General features: G+C 39.5%; 1 protein-coding gene across 2 annotated transcripts in view; it reads left to right on the forward strand.

Moving 5' to 3' along the window:
- Wdr7 (WD repeat domain 7) overlaps window positions 1-23,651 on the forward strand; it is a 277,717-nt gene that overhangs the window by 207,109 nt on the left and 46,957 nt on the right. For both annotated transcript variants that reach the window (XM_051163424.1, XM_051163423.1), the window contains 3 exons: window positions 8,104-8,221; window positions 9,757-9,906; window positions 10,423-10,505. In XM_051163424.1, the coding sequence (XP_051019381.1) occupies window positions 8,104-8,221; window positions 9,757-9,906; window positions 10,423-10,505 (351 nt within the window). The remainder of the gene's footprint in view (window positions 1-8,103; window positions 8,222-9,756; window positions 9,907-10,422; window positions 10,506-23,651) is intronic.

Below are 23,651 nucleotides of genomic sequence, written 5' to 3' on the forward strand. Positions count from 1 at the left end.
GACCATGTTTCTTTATGCATTCTTCTCTTGAAGGACATCGAGGTTGTTTGCAGTTTTTGGCTATTATGGGTTGGTAGAGCAGCAATGAACATGATTGATCAAGTGTCTCTGTGATACAGTGAAGAGTCTGTAGATATATGCCAAGAGTGGTACAGCTGGGTCTTGATGTAGATTGACTTCCGTCTTCCTGAGGAATGGCCACGCTGATGTCCACAGTGACTGTACAAGTTTACACTCCCATCAGCAAGGTGTGGATTGTTCTGCTTTCTTTCTTTCTTTCTTTCTTTCTTTCTTTCTTTCTTTCTTTCTTTTCTTTCTTTCTTTCTTTCCTGTTTTTCAAGACAGGATTTCTCTGTATATCCTTGGCTGTCCTAGACATACTTTATAGACCAGACTGGCCTTGAACTCACAGAGATCTGCCTGCCTCTTCCTCACCAAGTGCTGGGATTACAGGTGTGTGCCACCACACCCACCTGTAAGAGAAAATCTCATAGTAATTGTATTTCCATTTCCAAAGAAATGTTCAATGTTTCTTTAAGTTTTTGTAATCTATTTGAGTTTCCTCTTTTTAGAATTCTCTGTTTTGAATTGGACCGTTTTTTAATTGTGTTATTTTCTTGATATCTGGGTTTTTTTTTTTTTTTGAGTTCTATATATGTTACATATTAGCTTTTTTTCAGATTTGGCAAGAAAGTCTTTTCTCATTCTGTAGCCTGCAGCTTTGTTCAAATGACAGTGTCTTTTTGCTATGTAGAAGCTTTTCCATTTCATGAGGTCCCATTTATTAATTGTTTTTTCCTGTGCCAGTGAGTTCAAAGATATTTCCTACCTTCTCTTCTGTTGGCCTCAGTGTGTCTGATTTTATGTTGAGGTCTTTGATCTATGTGGAGTTAAGTTTTGTGCAAGGTGATATACACATAGATCTCTTTAGATTCTTCTACATGCAGACATCCAGTTTGACCAGCACCATTTGTTAAAGATGCGGTGTTTTTTCCAGTGTGTATTTCTAGCTTCTTTATCAATAATCAGGTGTCCATAGATGTGTGGACTTAACATCTAACTCTTCAATTCTGTTCAATTTATCATTGTGTCTGTTTTTATGCCAATTCCATGCTGTTTTTAATAGCTATAGCTCTGTAGTACAACTTGAAATTGGACATGGTGATGTCTCCCACAGTTCTTTTCTTACTAAGATTGTTTTATGTATGTTGGGGTGTGTGTGTGTGTGTGTGTGTGTGTGTGTGTTTCTATTTGAAGCTGAAAATTGTCCTTTCAAGATCTGTAAAGAATTGTGTTCACTCTAGTTAAAATGCATTGCTCAGTGCAGAGACCCATTGTCACAAAAGAAGGGAATGCAAGCTCTAACTTCTATGCATTTCATGCACAGAACAGAAAAAACCCTTCCAGTCTTTGAGGAGCCAGGCAGACAATATACCACAGACTAATGAGAAGACATTCACAATTAAAATAAAAGCAAATTAAAATTTCAGCCTTTGGAAGTATCAACTTAGTCTTATCTTATGGCTATAAACTGGAGACCTAAAACCATCTTATGTATTGCTCTTCTGTGTGAACTCGTGGGGAAATAATTTCATCCTTGCTTTTAAATGTACATATGTGATTTAGCTGTGATATGTGTGAGTAAAATAGTGACATTACCACAAAAAAAAAAAAAAGAATTGTGTTCAAATTTGTATGAGAGTTGCATTGAATTTGTAGATTGCTTTTGGTAGCATAGCCATTTTCAGCCATTTGAGCATGAGAGACCATTCCATCTTCTGATATCTTCAATTTCTTTCTTTCTCTTCTTCTTCTTCTTTTTCTTCTTCTTCCTCCTCCTCCTCCTCCTACTTCTCCTCCTCCTCAAGATTTTAAGTTTTAGCCAGGCACCGTGGTGCATACCTGTAATCCCAGAACTCTGGGAGGCAGAGGCAGCCAGATCTCTGTGAGTTCGAGGGACCAGGACTGACAAGGCTACACAGAGAAACCCTGTCTTCGAAAAACTAAAAACAAACAAATGAAATGGAAATTGGTTTAGTATTCTCTTTGTTGGGTCTTTATATAGTTTGGGTATCAGGATAACTCTGGCCTCATAAAATGAATTTGACAATGTTCCCTCTGTTTCCATTTTATGGAATAATTTGAGGAGTATTGACATTAACTCTTCTTTGAAAGTCTGGTAGAATTCTGTGTTAAAACCATCTGGCCCTGGGTTTGTTTGCTTGTTTGTGAGATTTTAATTATTGCCTCTATTGCACTAGGGGTTATAGGTCTATCTCAATTGCTTATCTGATATTGATTTAACTTTTGTAAGTGGTATCTATCAAGAAATTACTCATTTCCTTTAGATATTCCAATTTCATAAAATATAGGTTTTTAAAGTATATCCTTATGATCATCTGAATTTCCTTGATGTCTTTTGTTAGGTTCCCTTTTATTTCTAATTTTGCTAATTTGGATAGTCTCTCTCTGCTTTTTAGTTAATTTGGATAAGGCTTTGTCAATGCTATTGATTTTCTCAAAGAACCAACTCTTTGTCTCATTGATTCTTTGTGTTGCTTTTGTTTTGTTTGTTCCTATTTTTGTATTTCAGCCCTCCGTTGCATTATTTCTTGCCATCTACTTCTTTGGGATAGCATTTCTTCTTTTTGTTTTAAAGCTTTGAGATGTGCTGTTAAGTTACTACTATGAGAGCTTTCCATTTTCTTCTTCTTTTTTATGTTCCTTCTTACTGCTATAATCTTGTCTCTTGGAACCACCTTCGTTGTGTCCCAAAGGTGTGGGGATGTTTTGGGTTTTTTGTTCTGTTCTGGAAGATCTTTTTCTGTTTTGACCTGATTTCCATTCAGTAGTGAGTTGTTGGATTTCCATGAACTTGTAAACTTTCTATTGTTTCTGTTATTGTTGCTATCCAGCTTAAATCCAGAGTGGTAAGGTAGTCTGTAGGGTATTATTTAAGTGTATCTCCTGAGACTTCCTTTGTGACTGAGAGTGTGGTCAGTTTTGGCGAAGTTTCATGAGGTGCTGAGAAGACCGTGTATTCTTTTGTGCCTGGCAGGACTGTTCCGTAAACTTGCCTTAAGTGTATCTTGTAACATCAGTTATCCCCAGCATTTCTCTGTTTACTTTTTGTCTGCATGACCTTTCTGTTGTCAAGAGTGGAGTACTGAGGTCTCCAAAACTAATGCTTTTTAAAGGTAGTGTTGTGGAATAGGATTCAGGTCTAAGCATCACAAGGATGTTGGTTGTTTTCGTTTCAATAGAAGGCAGTTGAGTACTTGGACAGTGGCAGAACACTATGAGGTGAAGGTAAGAATTGAAGGGTTAGGCCTGATGAGGGTGTGCCAGTGGAAGTAGAGAAGAAAGGAACAACATTAGGAAAAACATGGAACATGTAAAAGGGATAGAACCTGAGGGACCAACTTTGAAATTAGTAGAGCCTCTTGAGCATTAATAATGAAAAAATAGAGTTGAAAATTGATGATGGAGTTTAGGAGTCTTCAAACTCATACCAAGGAGTCACACTTCACTCACCACCAGACCCCCACCCCCACCCCACATCCCTGCTGAAATGACATGGGGCCACGGGAGGTGTTTAGGTTAGATAATCATGAAATAGAGTTGATAGTTTGGAAAGATTTCTCTGATGGCAGTACACTGTCTAGTCTAGAGGACATACCTTCCTCTTCACTATGCCCTGGAAAACTCAGAGCTTTCACACTCAGCCCTCCCACTTTTACAAGATGAGTAATTACCTCAAATGTTCACTATCCACCCAACCCAAAGGGCAGTGTGAAAATATGTCTTTGAGTAACTTTCTTCTCCGTTGCCTATAGTTTTTTTCAGACTATACCCTTCACCAAAGCTTAACATTTTTCTTACCATAATATGTCTGGGAATTTCCCCCCAATTTATATGGTCTTTACTGACATAAGAAAGTGGAGATATGTTCCTTTTCCTTTCTCTTTATAACTGTGTGAGGTATCTCATTATAAGAACCTATCTATTGTCCACATGTGGCTCTGTCTCCTCTTTTCCTTCCTTTGATTTCTTCCTCTCTTCTCTTTTCCCACTAATAATTTCTCCCCCATCTAAAGAAACTGAGACAGGATAAAAGTGAAATTTTCTGCTATGCCATAAGCCAGCCCACCCCAGAAGTCCTGCTTAAAGCTAGGGTTAGAGGCAGTCACTGAGACTCTGGGTTCTGGGATCCAAGTTCTAGTCCTCATGATTGTGGAACAAGTGATCTTACCTGCTGAGGAGGCTCTCCAGCACATGGCTTCTTGGTTAGCTGAATTTGATTTTTCGAAGATCTTTATAGACCCTAGTTCTGTGACTTATCTCCTTTCTAATAGTATGCTCAACCCAATTGACCATATTTTATTTAAAGCACTATTGACCCTGAATAAAACAAGTGAAACCCAAATATCACATTGTATCCCTACAAACTTCTCTCAAGGAAGCAGTCTAGCCATTCACCTAAAGCCATTTGGTCATGTTAGCAGTTCATTAATCTAGCTCACTGCACTGTCACCATGCCTGGCTGTGGGGATCAGGAACTGGGGGAAGGTAGGTGAACGGTGATGGAGCCCACCCAGAGTCCCATGAATCAAACTCCAGGACGGACTCAAAGGTACAGATCTAACTTTATTGTCAGGTTGAAGGACCAATCAGACTATCCAATACTAGCCTCAAGCACCAATAGCAATCAATCAGGTTGGTGTAGCTTTGAGGACGTGTGGGGGCTGTGGGGCAGCAAGGTCACCTTAGGAGACTTCTGTAAAGAAGGGGGAAGCAGTCACCACCCTAGCCTCAGATCCATTTTGAGACTTCACCAGTGTGCTAAGAGTCCATAGTAGATCAATGCTGTGTGGAGTGGATCAGGACCGTTTGAGGAGTCTTAGATGCTATTTCACTCGCCATTTTCTGTGGGCCTCCAAAAGGGTTCTCTCGACACTCCCCACATCTGGATACTTTCTACAAAGGTCAGTGATTCTGAAAGATAGTAATTTCACATATCTACAGGGACACATTCTAAGACTCCCAGTGGATTCACAAAACCATGGTTATCCCAAACTTTTTGTTTGTTTGTTTTTGTTTTTCAAGACAGAGTTTCTCTGTGTGTACACTTGGCTGTCCTGGACTCACTTTTTAGTCCAGGCTGGCCTTGAATTCACAGAGATCCACCTGCCTCTGTCTCCCAGAGTGTTGGAATTACAGGCGTGAGCCACCATGCCCAGCTGCCCCAAACCTTTTATATGCAGTGTTTTTCCTTTACATATGGACCTGTGATATATCTGACTGTTTAAATTATGCACATAAGATATTAAAATAACAATAAAATTGAATAATCATCACAACATAGTATAATAAAAATTATGAGACTATAGGTTCCCCCATCAAATATCAAAATTGTACTGTTTCCTGGTGGTTTTTCTTTGAGTGGGCTTGTGATATTTATGTGAAGAGACAAGTAAGGTGAACTGTGATACAGTGTTATGTATTTCCAGAGGGCCACCTGCACCCAAGCACTGCTAACACCTTTACAGTATACTAGCAAAGGTGGCTACAAAAACAGCATATACTTAATGTGTACTCAAGACAAAGACATGATTCACTTACCAGGCAATATGCAGCAGAAGATTTCATCAAACTATTACACGTTTCATACAATTTAAAATCTATTAATTATTGCTACAATTTTCCATTTAATCTTTTTTAGGAAACCTAGAAAACAAATACGAAGAGACAATGGTGCATCACTACCTTGGCTCCTCCTTTAACTTTCTTTGAACTAATTTTTTCATTTGTAAACTGTCTGCATTGCCTTTTGGGAATGTTGGGGGCATATCCAAGCAGACATGAAGTAGAGCTCCAGCAAGCCCAGCTTCCATCCCAGACCCTAGCCTCTCTGTCTGCTTCTTTCTCTATTGAGCTTTCCTGACGTGGGATGGGCTTACCAGGAAACAGATGTGCCTGCTCCCCACTGTCTGGTTTTATAAAAGTTGTGATTTTACACAAATTGATTTAGGTTTTTTCAGAATTGGTCCATTAACACACACACACACACACACACACACACACACACACACACACACACACACACACACACACACACAATCCACATACTCCCCATCATCATCCCCTATTAATCACAATCTGTTGGAAAAAAAATACAAAGTATCTAAAATGTTTAACTAGCATTTGAGATTTTAAAGAAATTGACCTAAAATATGGATAGGTAATATGAATTTACCAATAATTACTAACCAATCCACTCTGAATCCCCAGCACTCTTCAAGTAGTGAATATGTCCTTGCTGAATTTAAAGTGGTAAAGTTTAGCAGGGAGAGACTGGCTAGCTGCTCTTCCTACTTAGTACTTTCTCTAGCCCTGCTGGGCCCCAGGAGCACCAGGTCATGCAGTCCACACCATCTGTTTGGTTTTGATCAGGATATGTGTTTGTTCTCAAAGCTCACTTTTTATTTTATTTTTATTTTTGTAAATATAAAAGAAAGTCTCTGCGTACTCTTCTCATCTCAGTCCCTACTTTGTAGTGATCCCCAGTTTGGAAAAAACACATGCAAAAAGTTATTTATTGTCAAACTTTTAAGCAGTGGTTCTCAACCTTCCTAATGCTGTGACCCTTTAGCACAGCTCCTCATGTTGTGGGGACCCCAACCATAGAGTTATTTCATTGCTACTTCATGACTGGAATGTTGCTACTGTTAAGAATCGTAATATAAATATCTGATATGCTGGGCATCTGCTATACACCCCTATGAAAGGGTTGTTAAATCCCCAAAGGAGTCACAGTCCACAGGTTGAGAACTGCTACTTTTAAGTAACACAGTAGTTGCCAAGTATTAAAGCAAAATTTTCTGTTATCAGTTAACCTTCTTTCATGTTAAGAGTAACCATTCAATTCATCTTGATTTTCAACTAAAAATTAAGATAACTATTCTTAGGTCAATTATTGAGAGACCTATAAACATTTTGAGAATTTTTAAAAACATAATCTAGTTTATATATAGAATACATTCTGATGGATCTTCACGTGTTCATTTTAGTTAAAATCATTTAGCTAGATAAAGTATAATTGAATGTAATAAAATACTCTGTATAATAATTAATATGTGGCTTCTTGACTACATTTTATTCAAAAGTTTTACTGTTTTTCACACTTATATATGTGTGTATGAATGTGTAGGTATAAGTGTGCATGTGTGTATATGCATGTGTGTGTGCATGTGTTTTTATTTATATGTTTGTGTATATATGAACCACACAAATGCACAAAGTGAGCTTGGTAGTAAATAAAACTGATGCCTTCAAATGTCAGAGATGGGAAAGCATTATCAACCTCATCGTATAAGGATACCAAGCTCTCACAGTCTAGAAAGATTCAGTTCATTTCGTACGTCACTTTATGAAGAATATTTGCTGTCTCTTCTTTCTGTTAAGAAAAATAAATACCAGCGTGTTTAATTTTTGCTTCAATGTTAAATGAGTGTTAGTGGTGCGTGTACTTAGTAGTGGCTTGTTCTGAAAATACTGAGTGTGGGGAGACCAGCAGTGCTGAGGACATTTCAAACTAAAAATATTAGCCAACTAAACTAAACTAAAAATATTAGTCATTCTCAGTTCTTTCTATAACTTTACAAACAGGAACGCATTCTGCTTCCTTTCACAAAAGAGCCTCAATTATAGCTTTTTTTTTTAACATGACCTTATGAATAAATTATCTTTAACTTGACCCGGGGAAAAACTTCAAAAACATCCAGTACAATATTCGTCCCTACCTTTTTTTGAGCTTCGTGATAGGTATTCAACAGTAGCTCTTGATAATTTGTTAACAAGGCATTTTTAACCTTTTGGACAGATGCACATACTGTTTTCAATCTTCATGGTTAATAATTCGATTTTGTATTTGATGCCAGAACACCCTGACTCTTAATCACGGCTCATTGTTGCTAGTCTATTATATTCTAACTGTTTGAGTGCTCCCATTGACCTTGAGCTGACATTATAAGCTGTGTCTAATCTTTTCAGTCTATATTCTAATGCTGCTTTTCTTCTTCCTTGTTTCTGATCCCTGGTTAGCATCACAATGGGGCTACCCCTGAGCCCTGCAGCTGACTCTGCCCGCTCCGCAAGGCATGCCCTTTCTCTCATCGCCACTGCCCGACCACCCGCCTTCATCACCACCATAGCTAAGGAGGTGAGCAGCCATCTTCATGTGTTCCTTCCACCCTCTCTGAGGAATTCCTCCATACTGTACCTGAGGGGCCAGACCCACAAAGAATCCTTGTAGTTTTTAAGCAAAGCAAGTTAATACTTTAGTGCTGAAGTGAATGTGTCATGTCTGCACGCACTGTGCATTCCACAGCTGTGTGTTCAGGACCTGTGCTTTCGAGGTCCTCTCTGTTCTCAGAATGAACACCCTTGTACTAATGACAGTACCTTTCTAGAGGAAATACACTAGGTCTATGTGAACTAAAAGGTATTCACATTTCTCAAGTGTAAGCAAATACTCACAATCAAAACTAAACTATTTAGCAGTGCCTCTCCAACTGTATACAAAAAAAAAAGTAAGCCATAAAATTGCTGATTGTTTTTCCTATTCTGTGTCACAGATAAAGACTTGAAAGTCCATTGATTCCCGCATTGCTGGGAATTAGTTGCTCACATCCAGCTAACAAACTAGTAAAGAACAATGAACCAAGTCTATGTTCTTTCCTATACATCTTAGTAGTGAGGGAAAGAAGAAAGGATAAGTTCTTACATATTTTACAAGCATTGTTCCATTTTGCCATTAGTACTGCACAGCTCAGTGTCCATAGGCTCTGGGCTCCGTCTGAACTGCTTTTCCTGTGGCTATGGTGAACTTTTACAATAGCAAACACCTCTGAGTCTGCTCTGAAACCTATTGGGTCTGCCCCTGCCCCAGAGCCATCCTTCCAGGCGTGCTGTGAAAGCAGCTAGAAGGGAGGGGCGATGGTCCCTTTGTATGGCTGATTAGGAAGCCGTGGAGTTATGAGCTCATATCTAAAGGAAAGCTGTGGACCACAGGTGTGAGGACAGCAAGCTTCCAGTGCGTTTACATTACACACACATTTAATGTTTACTTGTAAAGAATGTGTGGGCTGTTTGAACGAATAGTTTTATTTATTTTGGACATTTACATTTCTAACCAGTTTTCCCCGTGTATGGAATGTACACAGATGGTGATATTGATTACCTTGAGGAAGCTTTACATTAGTCTGACAGGTCTTTATATTAATTACATTTCTAAGCGTTATTTTGTATTACTTACATAATATTTTTGAATGTGATGTTAAGATATTCATAATGAAACATGTGGTTGGAAAGATCATGGAAAATATTCTAATTAATCATTTATTTCTTTCCAAACAACTTTGCTACTGCAGCTTTTAGCCTAACTGCATTACGGTGTTTCTCATTGTCATCCTTGTTTGCTACCCTGTCCCTGGGCCCACTGTTCCTTAGCTCATCCTAGACATGCCCAAGGCTATAAATGGTGATGATGCACCATACTTACTTAGTTTTTATTATATGTAAAGTTTTTTTGTGATTAGAAAACAATTCCTGGCCTACCTTGAGTGATTTCTTTTAACAGTTCTGGTTTATTGTACATTTCATTTTTCTATAGTAAGTGAAAAGCAAACCAATGACTACAAATGTAAATCTGTGTGGAGCAGCAATAGCATCTACAGTGTGGTGATTCTTTTGTAGGTACACAGACACACAGCCCTTGCAGCAAATACCCAGTCACAGCAGAGCATACACACAACAACCCTGGCAAGGGCTAAAGGGGAGATCTTGAGAGTCATTGAAATTCTCATTGAAAAGATGCCTACAGATGTGGTGGATCTTCTTGTGGAGGTGAGACTGTCCTGCGCCCAGGCTTCCTGCCCATGCAGTAAATACTTGAACTTAAAAATAAGGGATGAAGAAGAATAGAAGGAGGAAGGGAGAGGGGATGTGTCGTGTAACTAAGTAACTAAGATTAGTCAACTTCTGTGCCTTAATTCTGTTTCCTCAAAACTAAAACTGATTGCTATAGCCATTGACCATTCATATGGAATTTATATGTATTAAAATATTTTAAAGGCTTTGTTGTCACCAACATTCATTGTAAATAAAATCACTTATCCCATGTGCTTGAGTATCAGCCCATTCTGCACATGAGCTAAGTCAGTTTTAAAGGAAATGAATCTGTTACTATAGACAAGACCTGTAGTGTCCATAGGCTTAAAACAGTTTTTATTCTTTGTAAAGCAAATACTAAGTCAAACTAGAAGGACTTATATAGACAAAATGAGGCTTAATGGAATCATTTTAATTTTAGAATGTCAAGCATTTGAAACTACCTTTAGATTTCTGTCTCTCTTGTCAAAGGTCATGGACATCATCATGTACTGCCTTGAAGGGTCCTTAGTTAAAAAGAAGGGTCTTCAGGAATGTTTTCCAGCTATCTGCAGGTAAATAAGTCTTCACTAGCATGCAGAATAATTGATTTTTCGTAACAAATAATTTAAAGTTTTAGTGAGGCTAATTGAGAAAACCAGGTATTAATCATTATTTGCTTACTTTCTAGAATAATTCTGACAGCTTGTGATAAGAACACAAAAATAATAGAACTACTTATTTAATCAGTTCACAAAGACATTTTGCTCATGTCTTAAAAGTACATTGAATATGTCTGTTCTCACATTCTACTCAAGTTGTTATTTATGTTAAAAAACACTTTGAGTCAGGAAAAAATATACTTTCCAGCAACAGAAATCACTAGGTCTCCTTTTCACTCACTAGTTAATTTTATTTTGAGAATAATGTGAATTTTTACATTATGTCTTCTTAGTATAAGTATTTTCCTGTGTGATAACAGAAAAAGAAACCAAGAAAGCTAAAACTTTGCAAATGGTACTACGTATATGAAATATAAGTTAGGAATGCTGTTTTATATAACATATACATTTATATAACATATGGAATGAAGATTGCTTTTACATCAAAATACAGTACATTGGGGCCTTTGTTGTTTTTGATTTTTGGTTTTTGTTTTTGCATTTTTGGGTAAATGTACTTGTCTCATAAGCCTGACAATCTCTGGGACTCACATGGTGGCGTAAGAGAACCCCGCTTACATCATCATCACGATGCACAAAATAACTTTTAATTGGCTCTAAAATTGCTCAAGTTATCTTTATATAAATCTGTGTCTGTTTCTCAGTTTCTCTCTTAACATGGCTATCACACAAATAATTGGGGCTCTATTATGTTATTTTAACAAGCTTCATAGCATAAGAACTGAGCAGTTCTTACTCTATTCTTAACCTTCTAAGGTAAATTGCCTTCCTCCCAGCGTTCATCTGAGATACTTGAATTTTATAGCTTTCCTTGCTGAGCTTCCTCTCCTGGTCTCTCCTGGACATCTGCTTGTGGCTTAATCTCCTGACTAAATCCCCTACTTCCTCCTCTAACCGCTCCTCCTCTGGCTGGCAGGAAGTTCAGCCCTATTCTTTCCCCTGCTCAGCGACTAGCTGTAAGCTGCTTTATTGGCATATCAGGGGACAATTGGCGAGCAGAATTTATGCAATATTGAGACAGGAGAGTCTCAGAACAAGGTTTGCAACCAGATATGGGGGATAGAGAAATCAGCATTTGAATTATATAATAACCTTATGCCTATATAAAATATTTATAGTTTGGGGCACTTTATTTTCTTGTTTTTCTGTAATCTGTAGAAATAGTTCTTAAATCTGTCACATGTACTCAGTTACTCGAAGTTAGATATAATTCTTTTGTTTGTAAGGCAAGTTCTGTGGTAGTCTCTTTCCTTCACTTAGTCTGCAGGTGTGGTGCTGTACAAACTGTAGTCGGCGCTAAGATTCCTGAGAAGTGTGGCGTGGCGTTGTGCCACTTCCTAACATTTCTGCAGCTGGTTTGTTGTATGGCTGTGCTCTGCTTATCTTCTATATAGTCTTCTATATGCAGTAGAACTTACATACTATTCCTCTCATTTAGCATTTTGATTTTTTAGTTTAACACTTAGATGTTAAAATGTGAGCACAGATAAAGTCATGCTGTAACACACATGTAGAGACGCTGTAGCACATGTGTACAGATGCATTTTCTTCTTGTTACATAAACAAGGAAAATTAGAATACAGTCATTATGATCCCATGAAGTTGTCATTTTCCCAGCTGATTTCTTTCTAAAGAAACAACCACATGAAAATGGACATCACTGGTCTGTTGCTAAGTGGAGATGACAAGAAAGTGGTTGTACTGGGGCTTCTTTTGCTGAGTGCCAAGGGTGTTCCTAAAGCTCTAGGCACTGCCATGTAAACTGGCACTCATGTGCATTCACTAAAGGGACCGTTTTCCACCTTTGCCCAAAGCCTTGTCCACAAGTAGCTCCTTAGGTTGCTGTGCTCTGCTGACACCCATGACTGTTGACTAGGTTGTCCTGGAAAAGGGAGGCTTGAGCTGGACGCCTAGTAGATTTGTCTTTACTGAACACATACATGTTTCCACCTCGGACTTGGCAAAATGCCGCTGTGCTTTGTTTATTGATTCAGTAGCATGTTATTGAACAGCAACTGTGTATCAAGTACTCGCTGTTCTCTGTGGAAGGAAGGATAGATTAGGTGACACTGTGCTCCAGGATCCCAGTGGCTAACAGGGAGAGATCACATGGGTTCTGTGCTCTGCAGTGTTCCTGCTAGACTACCTACCATGGACTGAGCACGGCAGTAACTATAGTCCCTATTCAGGATGTGGGATCTGAGAAATGTTGTAAGGAGAATGTGGAGAATAATAGTTATCTGTTAAAAATGCCTTCAGACAAATGGCTGCCAGGTAGAGAAAGGGATTGGTCCTCTGAGAGAACCTGAGTGTTGGCTCTTTCAAGAGCAGTGCAGTGTCATAGGAACACTGATATGCAGAGAGCTGAGCAGGTGGGCTTAGGGAAGTAAAAGATGTGTGTCATCATAAGAGACAGCGAGAACCAGGCCGCTGTGTGCTCGGAGTCACAGAAGTGCACAGCGAGTTCGGCCATGCTGTGTAGTCAGTTGCTAGAATGGAGGCTTCACGTGGAACTACAGAGCCAAACCAGGGCTTTGGGCTCCCCACAATAGAATGTGACCTTTATTTAATGAGCAATGGACAGTTAGAAAATTTTAAGCAAAGCAGTAAAGTGATAATCATAGATAAGCTGCAACAGTTCATTATAAAATAGGTACTTATAGTTTTTAGTAAAATTAAAAACTATTTTAGACAGAAGAGTTAAAAGTTCGTGTTTTCAGAAATGATTTAGCTTTTCTTAAACTATGTTATTATGTAGACAGACTGATTGATTTTCCTTTTCAAGTAAAAAGCTGAATCAGCTCATTTCACCTTAAATGGGCACTTAAACTCATGTAAGCGATTGCACTGTCTGCTGCAGAGCACTGCAGGAGCTCTCTTTCAGGTGACTCCTCCCGATTGTGGTTTGCTCTTAGCCTCTTCAGTGACAACAGCAATGACCATAGGACAGCTTTTTCCATAGCTTCCAGGAAAATCTGAAATTAGTAACTATTTTATACTAGGATTTGATTCTCAAACCCTTACTAGTAGGAATCTTTCTCATTGTTTTACTCCTATTCCTCACACCTAAAGGAGGTTGTCTTGTAGTATTAAAAGTCTCCATGTTAAAATAACCTGGGGGAGCTCAGTTGTACAGCAGCGGGCATGCGTGACTCCCTGGGTTTGACATTATCAAGCAAATGCATGGTTATATAACTCTACATCTTTTATCTATATCCCACTGTACAACAAGAACAGTTGATGTTAAGGTTACTTAAAATAATATAAAGAATGAAAAATTAATCTGTGTATAGTGGCCCACACCTATAATCCCAGCACTTGAGAAATAAAGGCTTTAGAATGAGGAATTCAATCCCGTCCTTGCCTAGTTAATGAGTTCTAAGCCAGCTTGGGCTACATTAGACCATCTCTCAAAAAAAAAAAAAAAATCAAAATAATAAAAAAATAACTAAAATTTATTTTATTTGAATTAGCAGATCTTGTGGAAAAGCTAAAGTAATTTGTAATTAATTTAAAATTATACTTGTAGCCAGGTGTGGTGGCACATCCTTTAATCCTAGCAAGGAAGAGTTAGGAGAATCTCTGAGTTCAAGGCCAGCCTGATCTACAGAGGAAGTTCCAGGACAGCCATGGCTACACAGAGAAACTCTGTCTAAAATTAAAATAAAATTAAATAAGTAAATAAATAAAAAAGATTATGCTTGTAAAGCGTTAAGTCTTTAAAAATATATAAATTTAGACTATTTGAGGATTCATTTCTCCTATTTATTAGAATAACATTAGTCACCACTTATTGCCATAACTACTAACCCTGTTAGTTACCACTACCACAGTGATTAGTACAGATGGTGATGGTGGTGGTGGTGGTGATGGTGGTGGTGGTGGTGATGGTGGTGGTGGTGGTGGTGGTGGTGGTGGTGGTGATGGTGGTGGTGGTGGTGATGGTGGTGGTGGTGGTGGTGATGGTGGTGGTGGTGGTGGTGATGGTGGTGGTGGTGATGGTGGTGGTGGTGGTGATGGTGGTGGTGGTGGTGGTGATGGTGGTGGTGGTGATGGTGGTGGTGGTGGTGATGGTGGTGGTGGTGGTGGTCGTGGTGGTGGTGGTGGTGGTGGTCATGGTGGTCGTGGTGATGGTGGTGGTGGTCGTGATGGTGGTGGTGGTGATGGTGGTGGTGATGGTGATGGTGGTGGTCATGGTGATAGTAGTGGTGATGACCGGTAACAAACCCATGGATAGGGCTCACTGTGTACTTTACTAATATGAACTCATTTCTATTTTCTGCAGCTATAGTAGGTATTGTTCCCATTTTGCAGATGAAGACACTGATGAATAAATAATTAAATAACTTGCCAAGGTTACACTATTAGTAAATACAGAACCAGACAATGAGGTTCACATTTCTCAACCATTACATAACATTGAGATATGCCTAGTAGTTTCTTGTCAAGTATTATGCCATGTGCACAGCCCCACAGGAATTTCTAATCCTTTCTTTACCACCCTAGCCACAGTATGCTATGGTGTAATACCACCACCACCTGGAAGGAACAAGCCACTCAGCAAGAATTATTTATTAACTACTTAAATATGTAAGATCCTGACTGGGAATTTTCCAGCATCAACATCATGGACTAGAACATCTGCTATTTGGCTAGAATTAAACACTTCTACAAAATGCCTAGTCATGTGTACTTCCATGCCTACACCTCAGACCCCGTTTATGGTACTTTCTCTATAGCCATTTTCCATACCTATAATTCTTGAAAAAAAAAATACACACAGCTTGAAGGACTAGAATTCTTAGGTGCAGGAATGAAAACAGTATGTGATGTCCCAGACAGTGTTGTCCTTCATTGCAGCTGTGGCATCTCTGTGACTTGTACCCTGAGGACCTGAAGACCTGAGTCTTTTAGGGTTGAGATATCTACAGTACATGGCTTTCAGAAAAGCTCCATGGCATCTACCCAGCCAAGAGGCATAGACAGTTGCTTGTCACTTGTACTTTCTTGTGGTGTGAATGGCCCATCCTTGCTCCACTGCAGAAATCTTGTCACTTTTTTCTGCAGCCCCAGTACCTGTGTTGGGACTGAAATCTTTCTTCATGGATTACTGAGAACATGTCATGAGTGTCTCAATCCTAGTCAGTCTGCATGACAAACAAAGGGACACAGTATTCTTCTGGCTAAATTTTAAGGAGATTTTTCCTTACATTATTAATAATGCTTGCATATGCTTATCCTGCAGAGTATAAACATATGGATCAATCTTTTAAAAATGCACACAAATTAGAACAAAAGTGCAGTGCCATTTATTTTCCCTCTTGTTCAGAAAAAAACAAACAAACAAGAAATTTGATACCAAGTGAGGGTGACATTTGGTGAGCATTTTAGGAACTTGGCACTGCCTATCTAAATTATAAGTGCACACAATATTTAATCCTACTTTATTTAATCTTTCCAGCAAAAATATTCACCTAACTATACCAAGATTGATGACATGACGTAGCCTAGGCACACTCACCAAGTGCAGTGCAGCTGTGAGGAAGGCCACTTGTGACCTATGAGCACTGGTAGATGAGTGTACCCCTGCATCACAGAGGGAGACACCACCCTGCAGAATATGTGTAGGATGCTGTTGCATTAAAGGTGGAAAGCACTCCTGGAAGCGTCTCTAAATAATTATGAGATTACTCTTAAGGTGGTGGGTATGGGAAGAAAAATCTATTTTATTTTTTAATTTTTATTTTTAATTTTATTTGTCTGTGTTTATAGAGCATAATTCATGTTTATAATTAATAATAATGAAAATAAAGTAGTTGATATTCCCATCTCTTTAAACATTATTTCTTTATTGTTGCTGTTGCTGTTTTGTTTTGTTCCTGAATCTTACTCGTAGACCAGAATGGCCTCAAACTCAGGTATCCATCTGCCTCTGCCTCTGCCTCTGCCTCTGCCTCTGCCTCTGCCTCTGCCTCCCAAGTGCTGGGATTAAAGACGTGCACCACCATGCCTTTTAAAACTATTTTTAAACTTTTGATTAAAGCATAATAATTATAAATACCGTTCAGTGAAATGTGACATTTACATTTTGTTCTTATCAAATCAGGTAGTGCTTCTATTTGTCATTACTTCCTGTTTGAAGCCTTTGAGCCACCCTCTTCTTGTTATTCATAAAGTATACAATGTTTTACTGTGCACTGTAGTCACCTGCTGTATCACTATACTGTGCAACACTAGAACCGTTCTGAGATTCCTGTAGTTTGGTAGCTATTACTCAAGTCCCCCCATTCCTCCTTGCCCCCCGCACACACACACTCCCCAACTGCTCGTCATCACCATTCTGCATGTAGATGGTCACTGTTGGCATTCTCACATGTACTTGTCTTTACCTTTGACTCGTTTCACATAATATAATGTCTTCAGTTCCATCCACTTCACTGCAAATGGTAAGCCACCATTCTTTTTTATGGGTGAAGATATTCCAGTACATGAATACAACACTTCTTCATGTTCTCACCCAGCGTAGGGCACCTAGACTAATTTTTCATCTTAGCATGTGTATAGTTGACCCGTGTTGGCTCTGTTCACGCTGCTTCAATCCCTATGACCTCATATGTTTCTTGATTAGTTCATTGAAGAGGGTCTTAGTGTCCTTCATCCCTCTGGCTCTTAAAAATCTTTTCACTTCCTCCTCTTCTGGACCTCCTAAGCTCTGAGGGGAGGGATTTGATGGAGACTATTTAGACTCTGTCTGTTTCTCTCTATCTGTCTCTGTCTCTGTGTCTCTGTCTCTCTCTCTGTCTCTCTCTCTGTCTCTCTCTCTCTCTCTCTCTCTCTCTCTCTCTCTCTCTCTCTCTCTCTCTCTCTCTTCTCGCTCTCTCCTCTCTCTCTCTCCCTCTCCTCTCTCTCTCTCTCTCTCTCTCTCTCTCTCTCTCTCTCTCTCTCTCTCTCTCTCTCTCTCTCTCTCTCCATAATGTTTGTCTGCAGGTCTTTGTATCTGTTCCTATTTGCTGCCCCACAAAAATCTCTCCAGCAATAATTTGCTAAGACCCTGATCTATGCGTATAGTAGCGTCATTTTATTGATCCTTTTTTTTAAAGACCAGCAGTGTTTGGTTCTACCCTAGTTCTCTGAGCTATCTAGTCTCTGGTTCTTGGTTACCAGTGCAGTGTTGGGTATGGGTTCCTTCTTGTGGAAGAACATTGGCTGGCTACTCCTACAGGTTCTGTGGCACAATTGCCCTAGTATATTTCGCAGATAAGAAATATTGTAGGTCAAATATTTTTTGGCTGGGTTTTATTTTTAATTAAAAGTTTTTTATATAGTATGTTTTGTGTTTTTCCTGTCTCCCAAATCCTCCCAGATCATGTCACCTCCCTAACTACCCTACTTTATGTTAGTTATTTTTATAAAACTGTGTTTCTCAGTTTCTCTCTTAACCCAGCCATCACAGGAACAACTGATACTCTTTTATATTAATTAATCAAATGTCACAGCACAAGAACTGAGCAGTTATTACTACATTCTTAACCCTCTAAGGTAATTTGGTTTCCTCTCAGCATACAATCTATAGATATTTGTACTTGGAGGCTTTCCTTGTTCCAGTTCCTCTCTCCTGATGTCATCTGGGCCTCTCCTGTGGCTGAATCCCCTACTTCCTCCTCTAACACCTCCTCCCCTGGCTTGCAGGAAGTCCTGCTCTATTCTCTTTCCTGCTTAGTGATTAGTGTAAACTGTCTTAATGGCCTATCAGGGGGCAGTTGGGGAACAGTATTCACAGAACATTGGGGCAGGTTTGCAACCAGATATGGGGATACAGAAATCAATATTTGAATTACACAATAACCTTATGCCTATAATTTTCTATGTACTCTCTCACTCTCTAGCTCACTCGCTCTCACAAAAAAATAAATAAATAAAACAAGTAAGCAAAGGACCAATAAAACAAAACATACCAAAACAAGACTAAAACTCCACAAAAATACCACCAGGTTCATTGTATAATGGTCATCTACTGCTGAGCATGGGGCCTGCCTGGGAGTGTGGTTGATATAGCCAGTGACATTCCATTCAAGAAAATTGAGTTTTTTCTTTGCCAGCAAGTATCAATTGCAATATGCTTCTTGGTTAGGGAGAGGACCTTGTGTCCACATCCCCCTCTTAGCACTAGGACCCTGTCTGGCCTGAGCCTGTGCAGGCCCTGTGAGTGCTGCCACAGCCTCTGTGAGTCCATATGTGTATCCATCCTGTTGAATCTGGAAGCCACCACTTCTTCATCACCTCTGGCCCTTAAAATACTCCTCTTGCTCTTTCCCATAGATCTCTGAGCCTTTGGGGAGGGTGGGTGTTGATAAAGACGTCCCATTTAAGGATGGGTGTTCTAAAGTGCCCATTGTCCAGTTGTGGGTCTCTGCTTCCCCCCATTAACTTTACTAAAAGCTTATTTGGTGATTCATTGGTCCATGGGTATAGTAATTCATCATTAGGAATAATTTTATTGCCATGTTCTTTTTATTTTGAGGCAGTCTCACTATGTAACCCTGAGTGACCTAGAACTTACTATAAAGGAAGAGATTGGTTTCAAACTTATTGAAATCCTTTACCTCCTAAGTGCTAGGATTACAGGTGTGTACCACCATATTCAGTGAGGACCATTTTCAGTAAAGTAAAAGTCTATCAATTCAAAGAGAATCATCGATGACATATGCCACAGCTTTTTGGAGGTAAGTTGTGGAGCAGAGTGAGCGCTTGGGCTAGGGTTCACGTTATGTTTTGTATCACAGACTACCCCTTTGGTATGGGTACCCCCCCCCACTGTGGTTTGCTCTTGAATAGTTGAATTCACAGACACACTTTGGAGAACTGAATTGTACCACTTCTCCACAATAGCCTGTTTTAGTATTTCATACTGCGCTTTAATTATGTTTTGTGTGACAATACTACATTCACTGAAATTAGTGTGTGGTAATATTAGTATTTTACACATTTTTTAGAATCATTTTTATCCAGGTAAATGAAAAACACAGTACATCCCATTGCACATATCACTATTTAGACCACTTATATTCATCTTTTAAAATTCCAGCCTATGCAATTTTTCTAGCCTAATATGATAGTTAAGCTGTAATTGTCAGTTTTGTGCTAAGGTAACCAGGCTCCAGGGCCTTATCATCAGAAAACATATTGTAAATATGCCATCTCTTATCCTCATCAAAAATATTATTTTAAAATGATCTCCAAGCAGTGTGTGTAATTCTTGATTTCTGCTTGACTCTGGGACAAATTTTATTTCCATGGTATTTACCTCAATTGTCACTTTAGACCATATGGGGAATTAATTCATCTTTAAAACTAACATTTAGCATAGTTCACCTACTGCTCAGCGAAGGATAAGCATTTTTTGGGGCTTAGCTGCATTAAGCTTCTTACGGTTGCATCTTGCTTACTTGACCTTTAGTTGTATTTAAGCCCCAGTGAAAAGCAGTCTTTAATGGAGGAAAGAAAACAAGCAGATTTTGATTTATAAAAAGCAAAAATCACTGTTGAATATTTCAGAGGCTATGGATAACATTTAAAAATAGCTTGTTAGGTTAAAGAGTAGCAGGTAAGAGCTACAGTATTAAACAAGGTGGCTTAAGAAGACGTTCTTCGTTAAGATAACCTCAGAATGGGGCCTTAGTGAAGTGAGTGCGTGAGCAACGAGCTGTTGGGCCACTGAGATGCTTCAGATTCCAGGAGCAGCAAGACTTAACCGTGGGAGCACTGTGAGAATATCCAAGGATGTGCAAAGGGATGGCCCCTCCTAGGGCAGAGTAAGCAAAGGGGACCAAAGGTGAGGTCCCCGTGCATCAGGGCTTTGAAGAATAGCTGTGGACAAAAAAATGATGTGACATAATTCATGGTTGACAGGTCATGAGCTGCGTTTGGGCAATAACCAGGGTCTGGAGCCAGTGTCTTTAAACATTTTGCATAATGACCACCTTGACCCCAGTGACAAATACCTTTTCCATAATACCCAAATCCCTTTGCTTGCTGCTGCTGACTCTGATTGGGCAGTTTCCTTTGAGCCCATCTGGTAGACGAGAAGTTCTAGGACAACTTGGTGTGGTAGTCCTGTCAGTCACCTGAGAAGACAGTCTCAATGAGTAATCTTGTAGAACAGGTTGCTGTGTGGGCATATCTGTGGGGGATTGTCTTGATTGCAGTAACTGAGGTGGGAAGGCCAAGTCTACCGTGGAGGGCACCATTCCCTAGAGTTGGTTTCTAGTGCTGTAAGAGTGGGGAAAGTGAGCTGAGCGACAGCCATTCCTTTGCTCATTTCTCCTTGTCTGAACTGTTAATGTGATGTAACTAGCTGCCTTAAGTCCCTGCCACCTTGACTTCCCTGCTGTGATGAACTGTAACATAGAATTGTGGGCCACAGTGAATCCTTTCTCCTCTGAGTTGCTTTTTGCTGGGGTGTTTTATCACAGCAACACAACTGAAACTGGGGTCCTTGGAGCAGCAACAGAAAGGTTCTTGCCAGTTTAGTAATTGCCACCTCAGTGTCTTGTTACCGTCACAGTGACCTGAATACTAAGACACCAAAGTTCTAAAGAAATTGGAGATGATTCTGGGGGTTGGGTGAGGATGAGAACAATATTAAATACTATAGTGGGCTCCTGCCTCACCATCTTAGTGCCATCAGAGATGGGACCAAATGATGCATGTCTGACCATCCTTAGAACTGGCAGTGCTCCCATGCAGAACTGTTTCCAGAAGTAAGTAGTCTAGAGGTATGTGGTTCCCCAGAAGCCTCAGCAGTGGTTGATTTCCTGCGGTAGCACCAAAGTGGGTTCCAATGCACAGAATGACATGTATGAGTTGTATTATTATTATCATTACTACTACTACGACTACGACGACTACTGCAACTAGGAAGGAAGTTTGAATACAAAATCCTTGAGCTAAAACCAGGCCATGAGACTGTCACTGCCCAGATAGCTTTAAAGTGTTTTTTAGAAGTGCTAGTCAAGTAGTAAATTATAAAGAATGAAAAATGCTAGAACTATAATATATGGTCCTTTCAGGCAGAGCAAAGATTTGATACCAAGAATAGATTTAATCTTTTTTTTTTATCCCATAAATAATGGTGTTTCAGGATGATATAGAAGGATGGGGTTGATATCCAAAGCGTAAAGAGTAGGAAATGTAACAAAAACCTTTAAGGTTTTGTCACCACAACTGTGTTTGTCTTGAAAAATGTTATTTTGAAGGTGATAATATTGTTTTGCAGTCGGATTGGCAGTATAGCTATTAAATTTTTGGAAATAATAGATAAAATGCCACTGCAAATTTTATTTTTTATAGTCATTAACTACAAAGAATAAATGTTTGTAAAAAGCTGTGTGAGGCACTAAGTCTCATGTTACTGTAATGGGATGTAAATTACATGTGGTGTATATGTACAGAGATGAATGTTGATAATAACACAGATACAGCTACGAGGACACCCAATACTCAGACTGATAGAATTACTAATAACAAAACAGGCACTGTTTAAAAACTCTTCTGAAGCATATTAATTTTCAAATGTAAAACCATTAGAACCACCTGCCTAGGGGTGTCATCATCTGCAGTGGACTAGGTCCTCCAATATCAATCATTAATCAAGAAAAAAAAAAAATCCCAGGGGGCAATCCAATGGAGGCAGTTCCTCAACTAGGATTCTTTTCCCAGATGACTCTAGTTTGTATGTATAAAGCCGATAAAAACTAACTAGCACAAGAAAGTTTATTACATTTTACTCTATATTAAAAAGGCCCTCATTTTCTTAGCCTGTTTTCTTTTACAACTAGGGACCACCTGCAGAAAGATTGTGCCATCCGCAATGGCCTGGGCCCTCCCACGTCAATCACTAATCAAGACTATGCTCCACAGACTTGCCTACAGCCCAATCTTTTTTTTTTTTTTTAAATTTTTCATGATTATATTATACTAAGCCATTGCACAATGAGCTCCAAATGAAATTATTATTAATATGGGACATTTTTATAATTGTGCATCAAATGTCAGTAAATCAATCCTTTAATTTGCAGTTACATGTAGCCACTGTCTGAATTAAAATGAAAATTATCAAATGTCCAGATATAACCAGACCTGCTAATTTTTATGCTCAATCTTCTTTATGACTTTAAACATCCAAACAGACTTTAACTAGTCATTTCTACACACTTTATCAGCTTTGATAAACCCCTGGATATTCCATCAACTCACAGCATGATTATGCAAGCTCTGCAATTTTTTTAAGAAGTGGGGGTTTTTATTTATTTATTTATTCATTCATTCATTCATTTTACATCCCAATCATAGTCCCCTCCCAATCCCACCCTCCTTCTGTTTTCCCGCCATTTCCCCCCTACTCCTCAGGAAAGGGGGCTACCCCCAACCCACCCCAGCACATTAAGTTGCATTAGAACTGAGCTCCTCCTCTTCCGGTGTGGCCTGGTGAGGCAGCTCCACCAGGAGGAAGTGATCAGAAAGCAGGCAACAGAGTCCCTGTCAGAGACAGCCCCCTGTCCCCTCACTAGGGGGCCCACATGAAGACCAAGCTGTCCACCTGCTATATCTGTGGAGGAGGGGCTAGGTCCAGTCCATGCATGGCCCTTAGTTGGTGCATCAGTCCCCACAAGCCCCTCTGGGCGTTGGTTTGTTGGCTCTGTTGCTCATCTTATGGAGCTCCTGTCCCCTGCAGGTCCTTCTCTCCTTCTCCCACTTTTCCACAAGACTCCCTATGCTTTACTCAATCTGCAATACCCAATATGGATATGAGTCTCAGCATCTGTTTTGCTCTGCGGCTGGATGGAACCTCTCAGAGGACAGCTATGTCAGGCTCCTGTCTGTAAGCAAAGCAGGGTGTTGTTACTAGTGTCAGGGTAGGCTCCCTCCCATGGGTTAGGTCTCAGATTGGTCCAGACACTGATTGAACATTTCCTCCATCTCTGCTCTACCTCTCATGGAGACATTTTCTCAGCTGAAATCCTTCTTCCAAACTGATTC

The sequence above is a fragment of the Acomys russatus genome, chromosome 20 (assembly GCF_903995435.1).
Source record: "Acomys russatus chromosome 20, mAcoRus1.1, whole genome shotgun sequence".
Classification (NCBI taxonomy): domain Eukaryota; kingdom Metazoa; phylum Chordata; class Mammalia; order Rodentia; family Muridae; genus Acomys; species Acomys russatus.